Raw genomic sequence first — 16,988 nt, forward strand, 5'->3', positions numbered from 1 at the left:
TTGGCACCAACAATACAGATACTGACATCATTGTAATGAAGTGATATTTTGTGCCAATATTAATAATCTCGAAATTCGACCATTTTCATGCCAAAAAATTCCAAGGATTCAGTGTTTCGGGGCAGAAAAGCCTCTGAAACAGCATTTAGACCAGCGGTTTTGTTTGGAAATAGAAGAAGAAGAACTGGGTAGTTAGCATGAGCAGCAATAGCCACCATGGCTGAACAGACAAAGAAAAGAGTTAAACTTAAACTGCATCAACAGAAAATCCAAGCTCCGCCCACACTGTTTGATTGACAGGTGATCTGTGGGAAGTGCAGTGCAGAAACACCACAGTGAGGCTGAGGGACAAAGATGGAGACTGAATAATACAAAAAAAAACATGAATGTCCCAGATTAGCACTTTAATTCCTCTCCAGCTTCATCCACTTACAATAAGTGAGCAGGCAGCGCTTCAATGTCTTACTCATGGACACCTGGGTGCTGCTGGGGTTGAACCTGTGTCCTTCCACATACAGGACGGTCCGTCTAACCACTAGGCCACCTTGATGCTATTGTCTATTATCTGGACCTCCCTACAGCGGCAGATCATTAGTTTCAGCAGATCCCCCTCAGTGATCCAGCTCAGCGTCTGTCTTTGTCCTGCAGACTCCCTGCTGAGCGGGGATAATGTGAGGTCTGGTGTTAATTTGCCCCTTTGGCTCTTTCTCTTCATCACAGCACCAGCCCGTGGCCTAAAAGTTCACTAATATTGCTCTTTTAGCTGGAAATCGCTAATCAGATGCCTGGGGGGGAAGCAGCGCACTCACAGCTCATAACTGTTGAGAGCAGGTTTGAAGCAGAGCACTTTTTAGGTTAAAAGTTGAAGTGGTAATCCGTGAGATTCTTGTTTTTGTTTTTTTTAATTTTGTCTCCGTATTTGCTGCTCAGCGGACTTATCATCGGTTTTATCTAAACGAGAAGAGACGGCGATGAACGGCCACATGGTTTCTCATCACCGAGTAGAAAACAAAACACAACTGTCTGAAATCTGAGGAAGAAACAGATAAAGATGGATTGAGTGTGAAGGAAATTTGCCTTATTTGTCATGCTCTCTCTCTCTCTCTCTTTGTTTTTCTGTTTCACCTTTTCTTCTTCTGTTCTTCTCAGAGAGAGATAGAGAGAGGGAGAGAGAGGTGAAAGACAGACAATGAGAGGGAAGCACAAGGAGCGATAGAAGAAAGAAAGAAAGAAAAATTAGAGAGGGGGGGGTGTTGTTACTCTTTCGGTTTAATTTCATCTCTTCTTACATCACTCGTTCACCCAGGTATTACACTGGCAGACATTAAACCACATCAGCTTCTGACTGGAAACAGGAGAGCAGCCAAACCCCATGCTGCCTCAGCCTTTTCCACCAACGCCAACACCACAAAGACTGTTAAATCACACACACACACACACACACACACACACACACACACACACACACACACAGGTCTGGCCTCGTTTCTTGGCGCCTGTGATGTATTTGTTCTATCTCTTGTTCTTATTTTATCCTGTTGTATTATCACTTGTCTTTCTTAATCTGTATTATTTGCATTTGTACTGTGTTTCCAGTCAAGCCCTTTAACCCTGTTTGTTAAAAGTGTTTTATACATTTAATACATTTGACTTAACGGTCACTTCTGCCAACACACACGAAGAAAACGGCTTCAAACCGCTCTCTGGACGCTGCCTTACGCCACAAGTCCTCATGTGTTCACATCACTGGGTTCAGGGTTTTACTTTCTCACTGAACCGCCGACATCGGATCCAAACTCCAGAAAGTATGAGCTGATATTTTGACACTTTTTCACTATGATGAACAAGAGAAATTCCCACATCCAAACAGCAGAGTCAAGGAATAAAGTTAAAACATGGAGGAAATTCTGCAAACTGCTCTTCCAGTATAACACCTTTTCTTTATTTCAGTCCTGTGGGACATTCGTCAAGGTATTAACTTGTATAACTAGGGTTTGAGCAAATATGGGTTTTGAAGGCTGAAAGGCCGATATTTTGAAGGCCAATATTTTGTGCTGGTAGTCAATATCTTAAATTTTGACCATTTATATGCCAAAAAATTACAATTATAGTGTGTTTTCCCCAATAATTGTATTCTCATCAGGGTGGAAAAGCCTCTGAAACAGCATTTAGACCGTCATGGGACACTAAAACTCCACTGAAACACAGATAAATTAATTTTTTAGCAGCAACCATTCATTTTTCGAAGACGGTGATACTGTGAGCCGACAAACAACTGACCAACAGAGTAAGGTTGGCCTTCATGTTCGGAAAAACAACAACAACAAGCTGAGTGAACCTGCGTACATCTGCGTTTTCCCCCCCAGGTCAACAGAGCGTGTTGCACTGTACGTCTCTGTGGGAATAAAAGGCCGAGGTCGTCCAGAGAGGAGAGACAAGAGGCAGAGCCACGCTAACACAGGAAAGGCAAACCTCAGGTTGTCTGTATTTGTTCAACCATCCAGCCGTGGAGCTTCATCGCCACAGAGCAGAGCGACGAGGGCGAAGCCAGAAAAGAGAGGTGAAGGAGTGTTAAAGGAAAACTGTTAATACTGTTTAGAACAGCTGTTGGTGATGTACTTTCCATTTCTGGGTCAGTTTAGTTGTTTGGTGTATTTTTCTTTGCGGATAACTGCCCAAACGTAGACGGTAGAGATATTCCCAGCAGCTCCAGTGGAGTTTGATATGAGAAAATGTTTCAGGATGTAAAACATCAGCGGTAAACGTCAGGTTTTGGTGTCAGTCCCTCAGAATCAAAGAGCGAGGGCTTCTTTCTAGAGCCGCCATTTTGCACCAAGAGACGTTCAACAATCATACAGGGAGAAATCCATCGTTTTTTCCCTGGTACCGTTCTGCCAGTTGCTGCTGTGGCACCCGAATTTCCCCACGGGGATTAATAAAGTGATATTTTATCTTAGAAGAGGAGAGAGACCAGTTTCTCCACCACAGGAGCAGGAGAGAGACCAGAATGCACTGCAGCAGAGAGACAGGTTGAGAGGCGACTCTTGAGTTAGTTTGATATTGGACATTCTGTGAATATAAATTTTTCCACCTTCAATAACAAGCAAACAAATAAAAGCAAATTGATGAATATATACAGTATGTGATTACTGTAAGAGGAAGAACAATTAACAACTGGTTTCAATATTTAAAAAAAAAACTTCTAATGTACAAACACAATCGAATTTCAATTTCTCGTTTCCCATACTGTATGAGCTAGGTTGCAGAAAAATCTGACATTTAAAAGGACTAAAACATCGCTCATTCACTGTGCTTATGTGTGTATGTTTTGTGTGTGTGTGTGTGTACATGCACAAGCATGTCTGTCTTCCTGACTGTGTGTGTCTCTACTCTGGACAAGACCATCAGCTTGATGCTTAAAATGTAAATGCATGTCTAAGTGTGTGTGTGTGTGTGTGTGCCTGTGTGTGTTATAGAGACACTAACTGCACAGCACAAATCTAGGTCAACCATCTACACACACACACACACACACACACACACAACACCCCAGATTTAACTAGGGGCTGGTCAGCGACCCGGTGTGACCCCGCAGCTCTGGGCGACATTTCCAGCAGGGAGTCCTGAAGAAAGCCTGCCTCTGTCTGAGGAGTCAATCACATCTGACCCCCACCGCCCCCCCCCCCTCCACCCCCCACTACCCCCTCAACACCCCCCACCCCCCATCCCCCCCTCACCCCAACATCTCCACCAGTATCCTGCCAAGCTTCATTTCTCACATTCCAGCGTTAGTGACGCCTCACGGAGCGGACGGACGTCACAAAAAACGTCTTTCAGATGGAGGAAATATGAAACTTCTCCGTTTCATTGTGATTAGAGGCTGCGTTCACAGCCAGCGTGTTCTGAGCGGTTCATTCAAACTCTGCAGTTGGTTTGTCCAGGTGAGAACGATGACCTTTGACCTCTGGTGGCACCAAATAACGTCACGAGAGTCTCAGTCCTCTAACAAGAGAACGTAATCCAAACCAACTACAGTATCAAACAGCACTGAACCAAACATAACTGAATAAAATTAAAACTAGAGTTGAATGGAATAAAATATAATAATAAAAAAATAATAAAACTAAATTTAACAGAATAGATAAAATAAAAAAATAAAATAGAATTGAACAGAATTTAAATGAATAAAAATAAAATAAAATAAAAGTGAATTGAATAAAATTGAACTGAGCTTCACTAGTTTAAGGAGCCGTGTTCATTCTCAACTTAGTGTCACTACCTGTGAAGATTTATGTCAAAGAAACATACTTAATCTGGACTGGACCTGGACTACTTTGGGTCCTAATTCTGTTGTTTCAGAGACCGAACTGTTTACATTCACCCACAACACACAGTGGCAGGGTGATAGCTGTGTGTTTGTTAGACCGGTCCCGTCTGGAATAGTGAACACTGTGTGTTTACAGTCAACAGTGAGACATGTGGAGCCGGTCCTGAAGTCCTGAAGTCCTGAAGTCCTGAAGCAGGCGGTTAGATACTGTAAACACTTCAAACTGTCTGTCCGTTCCACACCGGTGGAGTCTGATAACTTCACTGCTTTCCACTGCAGTGTGACTTGGTTCAGCTATTTTGTTAAAATGAGGAAGAAAAAAAAACTCTAAATAAGGGAGATCTCTGCCTTTGTTTCAAGAATGTCAACTGATGCAAGAAAATCTCCTGACAAAGAAATCACCATAATATTCCTATAATCCAATAGGCACAATATAGTGACCTTATTGTACTTTATATTTTTATCTCCTATAGCATCCCTATAATATTCCTATGGGGACTTATAGTATAACAGTGATACTCAGCAGAGAGGCAATATTGACCTTATCACCTTTTATGATATTTTATTTAACTCGTTTAGGATGTTATACATAGTTTTGTAGGGATATTTGTATAATATTCTTCTAAAATTTACTGCTGGATTCTTAAAAAGAATGTGTCATTTTCAACACAAATTTAAAAAGTGTTGAAAAGTAACACTAACCTCATCAGACTATTCACTTTGACTTATGTTACTCAGTGAACCTACACCCACACCACATTTGTTGTTTGTTATATATTTAACCATTGCTTGTGCACAGCTATTTGTCCAGTGGACCTCCATGAAGCCATGAGGCTGATAGATTTGTGCTGCAACTGCAAAGCCTCTATATCACTCACACAAGCTCACTGATGAGATGCAATACACAAGGGCAGCAAGGACGTTGTGTCTGCACATCCCAAATCCTGACCAGGTGCCTGACACAGAAGACAAGACACTGGGATAAAAATAGATCCCAGCACAGCAGACTGAGTCTCCCTGACTGGTTTATTCCCCAGTGTTTAGTCCTCTACTGTTTTTTGTCCAGCAGACACATTGCCAACACTTCACTGAAGACACAATGTCTCTCTTTTACAAACTGTGTACTATACTGTATAACAGTAGCGACCACACCGGGCCAAAACCAACGCCTTCTGTGTATTCTGAGACGGTTGATGTGAAGCAGTGATTTGGAAGACAACCGTTTGTTTCATAGATGAGGTCTTGCATTGATGTGAGGCGCTGGAGGAACAAAGATTTGGCACCATATGGACAAGAGGAAGGATTTTGTCCTGCTGAGCCTTGAAGCTTTGAGCCGTAACTTTCTAAAGATAAGGGAGACAGCTGCTTACTTCCTCTTCAGATAGCCAACTGCTGGGGATCGAATGACTGAATTAATGGAGTCTTTTGCTTTAGCTGATATTAGGGATGCCATGACCCTCCATTTCAAAGAGGACTGATAACATTGCTATCACGCCATTTTAAGACTAGTACCAGTACTGTTAGCGGATATAGTGGGCCGATATCGGGCTTACAGTGCGCCTCGACCATTGGTTCCAATGAGGAATGCTAAAAATGCTAATAAGCCATTTTAGTGAATCTTAATGTTAAAAGAAGCGTTTTCCCCCATAATGTTAAGTGTCTGATGAAGAAAAATAACTAATGAAAATATCAAGGTAGCCCTTTAAAGTGTAGAGTGGAGTTGACAGCGAAAAAGTGCGTATTGTTTCACCCCTGGTTAATATGTCAAATTACGATGGTACGGAAATAGATTGAGCAAATATTCCCTTTACCTTACAGTCAACAAGTAAAGTTGTCAAGGCAGAACACTAAAGCATGCATTTGGTTTGGCAACATAGTAATACACAAGGTAACCACCTTTGGTCAAGAGCAGAATCCATCAACCTATCAAACAAGAGTTCTGCGTCCCGTCTTTAACCTTGTCTCCAGTTCAGCCTGTTTAGTGTCGGTCGCATTACAGACCCGTCCCTTCAGCCGCAGTGGACGAGGGTTTGTCCTTGGGCCTTGACCTAATTAGGTTTCTAATTGGTCCAGTCGTCGCCGTGGAGATGAAGAGGGTCCACGTCTCCAAACAAAGCCGTGAGGCCCGGGCGCTAAGCCTGTAGCGACAGATGCTAACGGGAGTAAATCTCTGTGAAACAAAGCCATTAGGCAGCATCGCTGCAGGGGGGAGGGGGGGGCAGCAGGAGTTACTGTTGTGCTCACAAATCAACAGACTCTGTTCATGGATCAGCCAGGATGAGGTTTGTTTTCCTTACTTAAAAGGATCGGGAATTTACATTTACGTTTCGGCGTTTAGCTAACGTTCTTATCCAGAGCAACTTACAGTGAGCGACTGAGTAAGAGTGTCCAGTTTGACAGATATGACATTTTGAGGCCAAAGCCGATACCGATGTTTCTGGATTGAAGCTGCTGATAGCCACTATTTTGTGCCAGTATTCAATGTATTTAAGTTTCAGACCAAAAACAATCACAAGTATTCAGTGTCTCCAGCAGAATAATGTTCTTGTCGGAGTGGCAAAAGCCTCTGAAGCAGCATTTAAACCATCATGGGACACTGAAACTCTGAAGCCCAGACTAATGAAATAGCTTTAGGTGGGTTTGCAGCTCCTTAAGGCAGGGTGATGTACAAGTAAGAGTCAAAGGCTCCAGTTAGCTAATCGCCTCAATAACATTTAACAATGACTTCTTACTTTCATGCCAGCAATCACTTTGTCAGAGTTGGCGTCACATTTTTCAAACGGTAGCCGCCTCATTTTGGAATGAAACTCTTCATTATGTGCATTAGGAAGGAAAACTGAGACGTCTTGTGTTTGGTTTCATCTCTTCTCCTCGCCGCCCCTCACTCATTTTGTCAGATAGCCAGATAGGTGACCAGGTAACCCCCCCAGCACCCCCACCCCACCCCACCCACACACACACTCCAAATCATCAAAAGCACCAGCTGCTCATTGAATTACCATTCATCTCCACCTGCATTGTCCTCAAGTCAACTCAGCTCAGAAGAGACTGTCTGCACCGTCAAAAACACTGAAACATGATCAAGAGAGGAGAAACCCTCCCACCCACCCACCAACACACACACATACACAAACTCTTACACACACATACATACACACATAAACATACATTCACACACACATGGGCCCACATATATGGGCCTATATACATACACACACATACACATCCTCATATACACCTCATATACACATGCACATACACACATACATGTACGCATACACACACATAAATGTACATATATATACACACACACACACACATGCACACACACACACACATAAATACACACACACACACGCACACAGGTGTATCAGAGGCCTTAGAGCATGGGTCTCAAGCTCGCGGCCCGCGGGCCAATTGCGGCCCGCGAGACGATACTTTGTGGCCCCCACCTTAATATGAAAGTTTAATGTTAGCGCGGCCCGCGAGTTTTATATGGATGGCACTTTACAGTATTGTGTGCGGAGCTGAACGAACCTACCAATCACGGTGGGATATATGGTTCTCGGGGGTGGGACATCGACCGGGCTTGATGCAAGCAGAGAAACATTTCTCAATGAGTGAAAGTTACAGCAGCGTTGCCATGGAGAGTTTTCTTCCGTGCCTGGCTGGCTGCCTCGTTTCTATTGGGCACACGCGGACATTCGTCCCAGCGCGCTGCGTTCACAACACTTCCAAAAAGTTTTTTAAGTTGCTGCCCAGCGGGACATTATACGTATATATGTCTCTCTCTGACAAAATAAATCAAAGTGATGCGTACGCGGCGGGATAAAAGAAAAGTAAGGAACTCAATGTAGCCTAATGTAGTCTGCAGTCACATAGCGACACCTGTCCGTCGGCAATAACAGTCCCCGGTAACCCGGACCAATTATAGGGTCGCACCGTTATTTGTGGGTCATTATTTTTTATTTGCATCGCGCTATTTGCATTGCCTCACACGATGAACACTACATATATTTCTATATGATGTCATTTGTTTTTTTTGTTTCTATGACTACTGCCAGGTCTCTAGCAGCAAGGAGTAGGCAAGAGAAGCCATGTTCAGAAGAACAGTTCATGTTCTTCAATGTTCCATTCATGTTCAGGACAATTCATATTCAGAAGAACCCATTGAGGTTAAAGAACTGTTAATAAAGACGTTTAAATCTTATTTTGTGTTAAAAAATAAAAATAAAGACATTTGAGAAGATTGGAATTTTTTTAACAAAGCTTTTCTTGTGGAATACTTGATGCGGCCCAGCCTCACCCAGACTCTGCCTCCAGCGGCCCCCAGGTAAATTGAGTTTGAGACCCCTGCCTTAGAGTATATTATTTAGTCGGTGAAGTGGGCGGGGCTTGTGGTTGTGGGCTTCAGTGATTGGACAGGACTGACTTCCCTCACACAGGACAACATCTGTTCTGAAGCTGAACAGGTGACGTCCGTCTCCAGTTACACAGAACAGACGGCTGGCAGGAGCGGACACACACACACACACACACACACACATACACCTACACACACACACACACCTACACACACACACACACACACAAACATACAAAATAAATGCACAAAAACACAAATGAATACTCACAAACACAAACACACACCTACGAAGACAAATGAATGAACACACACAGACACACACACATAAATATATGACCACACACACACACACACACACACACACAACCTAACAAACACACACATACAAGATAAACGCACAAAAACACACATGAATACTCAAACATAAACACACGACTACACACAAAGACACACACACACAAACTGACAATCTCACAAAAACACATGCATATATACATTAATTATTGCACACACACACACACACACACACACACACAAACAGTAATTCCTCCTTGTTGTTGCTGATTTAACACAACCTACACCAGTGGGATTACAGTAATACCTGCAGTCCTTCACCAAACAAATCCCCAACACATATACACACACACACACACACACACACACACACACACACACACACACACACACACACACACCCCTGCTCCTCCAGTGAGCTCATTAACAGCTCCGACCAGGCAACTGGATCCCAGTCCGTCCGGTCCTGGTCCACCGTGAGGCTCCTCGGACTGAGCTGGACTCTGACAGAGGAGCCGAGGTGAAAAGCTTTGATCTGCGGAGCCGCCGGACGTGTTTCTGTGTTTCCTGAGGGAGTTTGGATACGAAACACTGCAAACCTCCTCAGGCAGCTCAGAGGCCGTAAAAACATTCATTTAAAATTACTTCAAATTAGTTAAAAATGCAATTACGCCCCAAAATCCCATTAGGATGTTTGGAAGGGAGCTGGTATCAGCCTTCCTGGCAGGAAGGGGACGATTTGGACAATTTTGAAAAGAAACTATATTCAAATTGTCTCACTATAACTTTAAGATGAAGTAGGAATAATATAGCCTATGTTTGGAAATTAAGTGAGTATATGAATGGCTCTTTTTACACACTAGATTTCTAGTTATTTAAAACTTCTTGAATTTCCATCCTAACATGGATAGAAAAAAACAACTTTGCATAGATTCCAGACTAAAAAAAATCCCAAATAAATGTATTTTATATGATTAAAGTGTTAGCATGGAGCCTAGTATCATTCAGCATATGCTAAAGTGTTAGCATGGAGCACCGGAGCCAAGTATGTTCTGAGGACAGACGGATGATTTTGGTGTCTACGTTCTCATCACTCAACAGGCAAGCAGGACAATCTACCAGAAACTTAAGTGTATTCCTTTAAGTCCAGGAGGCATATTGCTGACACCCGACACCCTGTCTGAAACATCAACACCCAGCCTCAGAGGAACAATACGGAAGCAGAACATGCTTTTCATAGTCTTGACTGTATTCAAATGAATGTTCCAGCCGACATGCAGTGAGCAGTCTACAGTCCAGGCTCTGGTCCGCCTCTCAGGCCTCGTCTCCCTGCTGAGCTCGAGGGATCCAGACCAGAATCCTACGCTTGAGGCCGTGCTTTCCAATGACACTCATCACATTGTACTTTACAGCACGGAGAAAAAATGATTTTGACCGGCTAATACTTTTTAAGCTCTTAAAGAGATTGCCGGTGACAATGCAACGCTGCTTTTATTTCCCCCCTCTGAACCGGGCCAAATTAAAACCTTCCGTTCCATCTGGACTAATGCACAAAAGAGCAGCGACGGGTCATTTCTGAATACTTAACAGATGATTATTCATGTTGCTATAGTTATTTCCAGAGACTTGATGAAATGTTGGGGGTTTTTTTTCTTTACATCTGACAGAATTTGACACTGACAACAGCCTAGAATATAAAGAATAAAATCAGAATTTTAAAAGAACAGAGATCTTTTCCAGAGAGACAAAATGCGACGAGACAAGATGACATGAAAAGAGAAGAGATTAGTGCTAAAGGGAATTTGTTTTTTGCATAAAGCAGCACCCAAAAACAGGCACAACAAAGTGTTCAGTTAGACAACAGGACCAAACACCAAAGATCCTACGGTTCAGATTCCGTATCCTACGATGGAGGCTCATTAGTTTCTGTGTCCAGCAGCTCTAAGAGAGTTTCTGACTGAGTAGGAGGGAGGAGATAAGAATGCCTTAATCTGCCAGTAAATCTCCTGGACAATACCCCGGCTCAACATGACCCTAAATCCCTCTGCCCTCACGTTTACAAGCTGTCCTCTAATGGTGACCCTCCTGCTCACGGTCCGACCTGAGAGGACGTTTCTGTGAAAGCTGCTGGAGGTAGAGGTGTAGAGGAGGGCAAATCCACCCACACCCAGTTTACCCAGCTTGTAGTTTGCCTGCTTTTTAAAACTATGATAACATGAAAGTATACATGACAGTTAGTGGTGTAGACTGGTGTCACATTTGTACAGCGCCACATATTTACTGTCTACCAGTACAACAACTTTCAGAGCATTAACACTAATTAGCAAACAGTAGGCTAAATACTATGTGACTAGCAAAAACAAACCAGTCAGATTTAACCTTACCTGACAGAATAAGCTCTAGTGAAGTTAGCGTTATTTGCTTACTGTCACAGCAGTGGTTTAAGATGAAATAAGTTTGAGTTGACACATTTAGGGTTAGGGTTAGGGTTAGGGTTAGGCTAACCCTAACCCTAACTCTAACCCATTTACTATGAAAACACCCAAAACTAGCAAACCAAATGACAAATTACAATTGGTGTCATTGCCAAGATAGAATATGTTTGAAACTCAGGCTTCAAAAACTAAGGTAGAGACTTTCCATCCACTACTATACATATTGTGCTGCAGGCTTTAGAGTTTGTGTCCAGTCAACGCTCACACACATGGTTCTGACATATCTGACTTTTCCTTCTTTATAGATTTCTTGACCAACCTCAAAAGCTACAGTTTCCATTAAATACCCTCGGTGTTAATTTAACTGAAGTATAACTCAAAGACGCTCCAGTCCTCAAGTCACTCCTCAAAGCAAAGTCCCGTTTACAGCCTCCCTTCGGCGTGTTTTAAGGAGTCGTAAACCAGCCTCCGGAGCTCAGGACAGATCAGTCACCATCACCACTACATCACCTCTCTAAGGTGAGTGTGTTGACACGAAACGGTGCTGGTAGCCTCCTCTGTAGTCCTCGTGATCACACGATTGTTTGATGTTAAAGAAAAGCTTCAAAAGCAAAGGATATCTGCCGTGTGAAGATACACACTTCAAGCGGCACTTAGGGCCTTCATGGCACTTTACAGTCTACCCCTGTGATTAGTTTGACACCTTGCATAGAAGAAATCTCAGTAGAATTCAATGAAACTTATAATTTCAGCCATGTTTTACTTAAAATCTTGCCTCACAAACTATTTGACAGGATGACTCGTTTTAATTATTGATAACCAAGCCAAAACACATGTAAAACCCACTTTGACCCCTATACCGTATGCCCTTCCACCCCTTCCATATCCCTTGTTTTGACAACATGTGGATCAAAGAGGTAATGTAGAAGCATATGGGGTTTAGGGGATTTGCCCAGTCTTGAGCTGATCCCAAATTATGAATAGACCTCTTTAAGCCTTTGCTCTCTTGAAGGTTTACAAAAAAAATCTGTCAGCCCCACAAGAGGTTGGGGAAAGACAGGAGAGTGGGCAGTCCACTTCCCTCTGTGCTTTTCCTTTTTTGAGACAGTGAAAGGGAAAGCTGAGAGGGAGGCAGAGCGGGAGGAGACACAGGAGAGAAGGTGCTGGTGTGGTGGGACGTTTAGTGGTTCTTACCTGGCCGTAGTCTGTGGCAAAGACGACAACTCCTCCAGAGCAAGAGGACACGGTGCTGGGAAGGTACTGCTCATCCTCCCGTAACCACACCCGCGCACCCTGGAGACAGAAGAATAACACGTTCACCCAACAGGTACTGGTGATATTCCACTACTGAAGAATACAAATCCATAACAGTCTGACATCAAGAAAAACGGCAAAAAACTACAAAGGAAAAGACCATGTGCTTCAAACCTGGGTTACAAAGTATCTCCAGGTAATTTTGGTATTAATTTTAGCCTCCTTTGAGTAGGTGGGGTTTACCATACCAGGACAATACACAAAGCCATAAAAAGTTTAATCAATCACCTAAAAGTATTTGAAAGTCACTTTAATATATATTTTAGTGAATTACTACTTAGCTGAAACTCTGAATTCTGTGGTAAAAATGACCGATCTGGTATTCCAAGCAGGCTGAACCAAGTGTCTAAAGTCTGCAACTCTTATGAAGTAAATGACAAGGCAAATAATGGTAAATTTGCCTGATACCAGTGCAGAAATGGCCACTTCTACCACTTTACATTTGTGTAAAAGCTGAGAAAGTTTTACGTTTTTTATGCTTTTCGTGGAAAACGTATAAACCCCCCCCTCCACATCACGCTCATTATCAAAACACTTCGCTGCTGTCACAGGCGCTGAGTGATTACTTTTGACATGCAGCTGCATTAACCTCCCTATGGTGTTGCCATGGCGTTACCACGGCATCAACCTTTCTCCGGCCAATAGGGTCACAGCTGTCCAGAACACAGGAAGCGTATTGCGGTGTTGGGTTTCGGGAGGCTGCTACCCGCCTGCAGGCTCCAGCACTCTCCGGAGGCTTGTAAACCTGCATGTTTATTGAAGCGCTTTAGTGACCGTGGCTGGAAGCGCAGGACCTTTCTCCTCAGAACAGACTTTTATACCTGTTGACCCGTCGAATTTACTGCTTTTTGGTTGCTACAGCATTTCCCCCGGCTAACAGCTGGATATTTAATCACAGTAACTGGGTCGCGAGTTTCCCCAACCTGCTCTGTTTGTGTAGAATTAGCACCGAATTTGGGGAAATTTAGGAAGGAAGTCTGAATCTGAGCCGTCCATGTATGAGGTTCTTTTTTTTATGTTTTTGGCTCTGGCCCTGTTCTCCACTTGCATAGCTCTACCTATCTAAAGTGAGTACAGAGTTGTACCGTTTGTTGCTGTTGCTTTTTGAAATATACCCAAGTGGCAAAAGGTACAGTGTAGTTTCTGACCCCCTTCATGACTTTTTTAAGGTTCATTTTTTTGTATGGTGTACAGAAGAAAATCGTGGTTTGCTAAGCTCCCCTTTCTGAAATATTACCAAGCTAAAGAACGAAGGGGCCCTCCAAGTGGATCCTTCTTAAACGCATAGCCACATGTGCCGGTGTTCATTAGCGTGACAGGCTAATGGTAATGGGAAAAACAAACGCTGCATTTTTGTGGAATGGATTGGCTGCGACCGGCGGAGGCCCCCTCTTTCTGAACCGGGCATATGAATGACCTTTGACCCATATGCCCTAATTCTGACACAGTCATCCTGGTCTGGCTGAGGGGGGGAGGCACTTGGCTGGGAAAAAGGGGGATGGATGGATGGAGAGGGAAAGAGGGGGTCTAGCTCGCCTGTCCTAGAAACACACACACACACACACACACACACACACACACACACACACACACACACACACACACACACCCACACAACCTAAATCTCAGGTCTGCAGTGTCAGCAGTAGATCAATGGGGAGCTGTGTGTTGTTGTAAACCCTCGGCTGTCCTCTCTGAAGAGGGAAACCGCACGTTTCAAAAGGTCCCGGGATCTCCTGGGGAGAGATAAATCTGACGCACAGAGGAAAGCCATAAAATAACTCATCTTTTGATCCTAGAAATCTCCCACCGCTTCCCCGACCGTTCACATTCACAAAAACGACTTTTTCTGAGAGCGTCGGCTTCGTCATACAAAGTTTGAGGGAGTCGTTTCTTGATTGTTTTGTTGTGACCTGCTTGGCAAGATTATAAACGAAAAACTTATATTTAATCTCCATCTTTGTTGCTAAGCGCTCTTTGCTGTGGTGTTTCTGCACTGCGCTTCCCACAGATCGCATGTCAATCAAACAGTGTGGGCGGAGCTTGGATTTTCTGTTGCTGCAGTTTGAGTTTCTCTTTTCTTTGTCTGTTCAGCCATGGTGGCTATCACTGCTCATGCTAACTACCCAGTTCTTCTTCTTCTGTTTATTCCAAACAAACCAGAAACATAAAACGCATCACTTCCTGTGCAGCAGAGGATTTTTCCCAGGAAAGAGCGACCAGACACCGGCTGTTTAGAACAGACAGTGGAGAAGCTTTATGAACTGGATATAAGTTGGATCACTGTTGAGTTATATCAGTCAGATATAGAGGAGCAAAAGGGAAATTTATTCATACAAAAATGTTGTGGATTATTACATTAAACAGATATGGACATACACAATAAAACCTCCATTCTAATGTCACAGTGGCTGACATTTGGCTCTTGTGATGCTACAAAGGGAACCAAACAGTCTATCATGACACGACAAAGGGAGATGTTCCATTGTAACACGCACAAAGGGAAGGCGTGTGCTGTTTACCAGCCAAGGCCATATGGGCATTCCTGATGTGCACAACCTTGCCAGAATAATTGGACGCTTGTATCGGGTTTGGTGGGGAGGAGGAGGAAGAGGAGGAGGAGGAGGAGGGGGGATTGTTGGTTGATTGAGTGTCCCTCGTCCCTTCTAGGAGCAAAAGGAGAGGCACACTTTCACGGCTCTTTCACCACCAAAGACCAGCCCTTCGTGTCCTACTATTAAAGCGTATTAGCCCCCCCTCCATGCTCTTTGTGGGCAGCGTGTGCCGCCTGCCCTTTCTCTCCCACACTGGTGAGGAAAGAGAAAGAGGCATCCGACAGTGGCACACTATCTTATTGTCCTCCCCTTCCCTCCTCCCTTAATCCACTCCTTCTCCCCTCCTCTGCCTTCCTTCCCTCGCTCTATACCCCTCCGCCCCCCGTCGCATCCCCCCCACCCACTGAGCTACTAGCCCATTTCAAAACTATGGCTCTGTGCCAAAAGCCTTTGAATTGCCTCCTTTCCCCTCTCCTTTTTCCTCATTCATCACCGGCGATTGCCTGAAAGCAGACATCAAAGATCGCTCATTTGTCCGTTCAGATGAAAAGAAAAGTATCAGGGAACGTATCACTGTTGACGGATGAAAACCATGTATCTGTAAAAAGCACTGAACAAGAAAGAAAGATGTCCATGCATTTTTTAAATCATACAATGGGATTCTGCTGTGGCCCCGACGTAAAACTCCATGACTTTTCCATGACTTTGCATGACTAAGTCGGAACGCTTCCTGAAAATTGAAACACCTGAAAACTGTATTCCTTCCTGATTTGCTAATGTTGTTATTCTGAAGAGTTTAAGAGTCTGGATTCCACTCAAATTGGGCTTGAAACCACCAGCTAATGCAATGAATGTGTGAAAAGTTGTATAATGTAGTCAGCTATATTCTTGTAAAGTGATCCATTTGTAAAATTCCCCCGATATTCTGTGTCTTCCCAAAAACTGAATTGATCCCTTCCCTGTCTGGAATACACCTCTCAAAATAAATTCCATAATATTCTATAAATCCATGACCAGTGGGAACCGGGTATAAAAGCTTTCAAGGGGCCATGAAACCCACTCAACACATAAACAACCATATAAACTTTCAATTTGAGTGTGAAAAATAAAAATCACATGGTTCTTCCACAATAGCAGAGATATGAAGGAAAAGTGGGTCTCAGCCGCGGTAATGTCAACACATGAGAGTCAGACTGGGACCAGTGGATCAAGGCCCAGCTGTTGCACCAACAAGGCTTATGTGCCTCTCATTCCTCTCCAGTTAAACCTGAGTAAACTATCTCACAGAGAGGAGGAGCCCTGAGTCAGTGGCCTTAGACCTCGCTGTATGAGCTCTACGAAGGGTGAGATTATTAAACTGAGAAAGAGGCTGTGGGGAAAATGAAATGAAGGGGTTTCATTGATAAAAAAGTGATTTATCCCATTGTTAAGTGGAAATGTATTAATTAAAACTTGGATTTCGGAAGCAAATGACTTAGGATTGCTAATAACTTCAATGATATTCTGATTTCTCTATTATGTCAGCAATGATTTTGTTAGAGAAGATGTCACTTCAGCAAACATTTAGATGTTGAATAGTCAAAATAGCCAAAATTAAAGTTGGGGCAGCATCCGTAGTCGTCTATAGCTGCTGCTTGCATCGTTATGTGAAATCGGGACCTAAATATCTTTCTGGTATCAGTTCAAAACAGTTTCTA

At 43.4% G+C, this 16,988-nt stretch overlaps 1 protein-coding gene across 1 annotated transcript in view; it reads right to left on the reverse strand.

The window, feature by feature from the left end:
- The window catches only part of myo10 (myosin X), a 157,940-nt gene that overhangs the window by 108,590 nt on the left and 32,362 nt on the right, over positions 1–16,988 (reverse strand). The window contains exon 2 of the mRNA XM_071897130.2: positions 12,617–12,715. Coding sequence (XP_071753231.2) covers positions 12,617–12,715 — 99 coding nt within the window. The remainder of the gene's footprint in view (positions 1–12,616; positions 12,716–16,988) is intronic.

The sequence above is a fragment of the Centroberyx gerrardi genome, chromosome 13, assembly GCF_048128805.1.
Source record: "Centroberyx gerrardi isolate f3 chromosome 13, fCenGer3.hap1.cur.20231027, whole genome shotgun sequence".
NCBI classification, from domain to species: Eukaryota; Metazoa; Chordata; class Actinopteri; order Beryciformes; family Berycidae; genus Centroberyx; species Centroberyx gerrardi.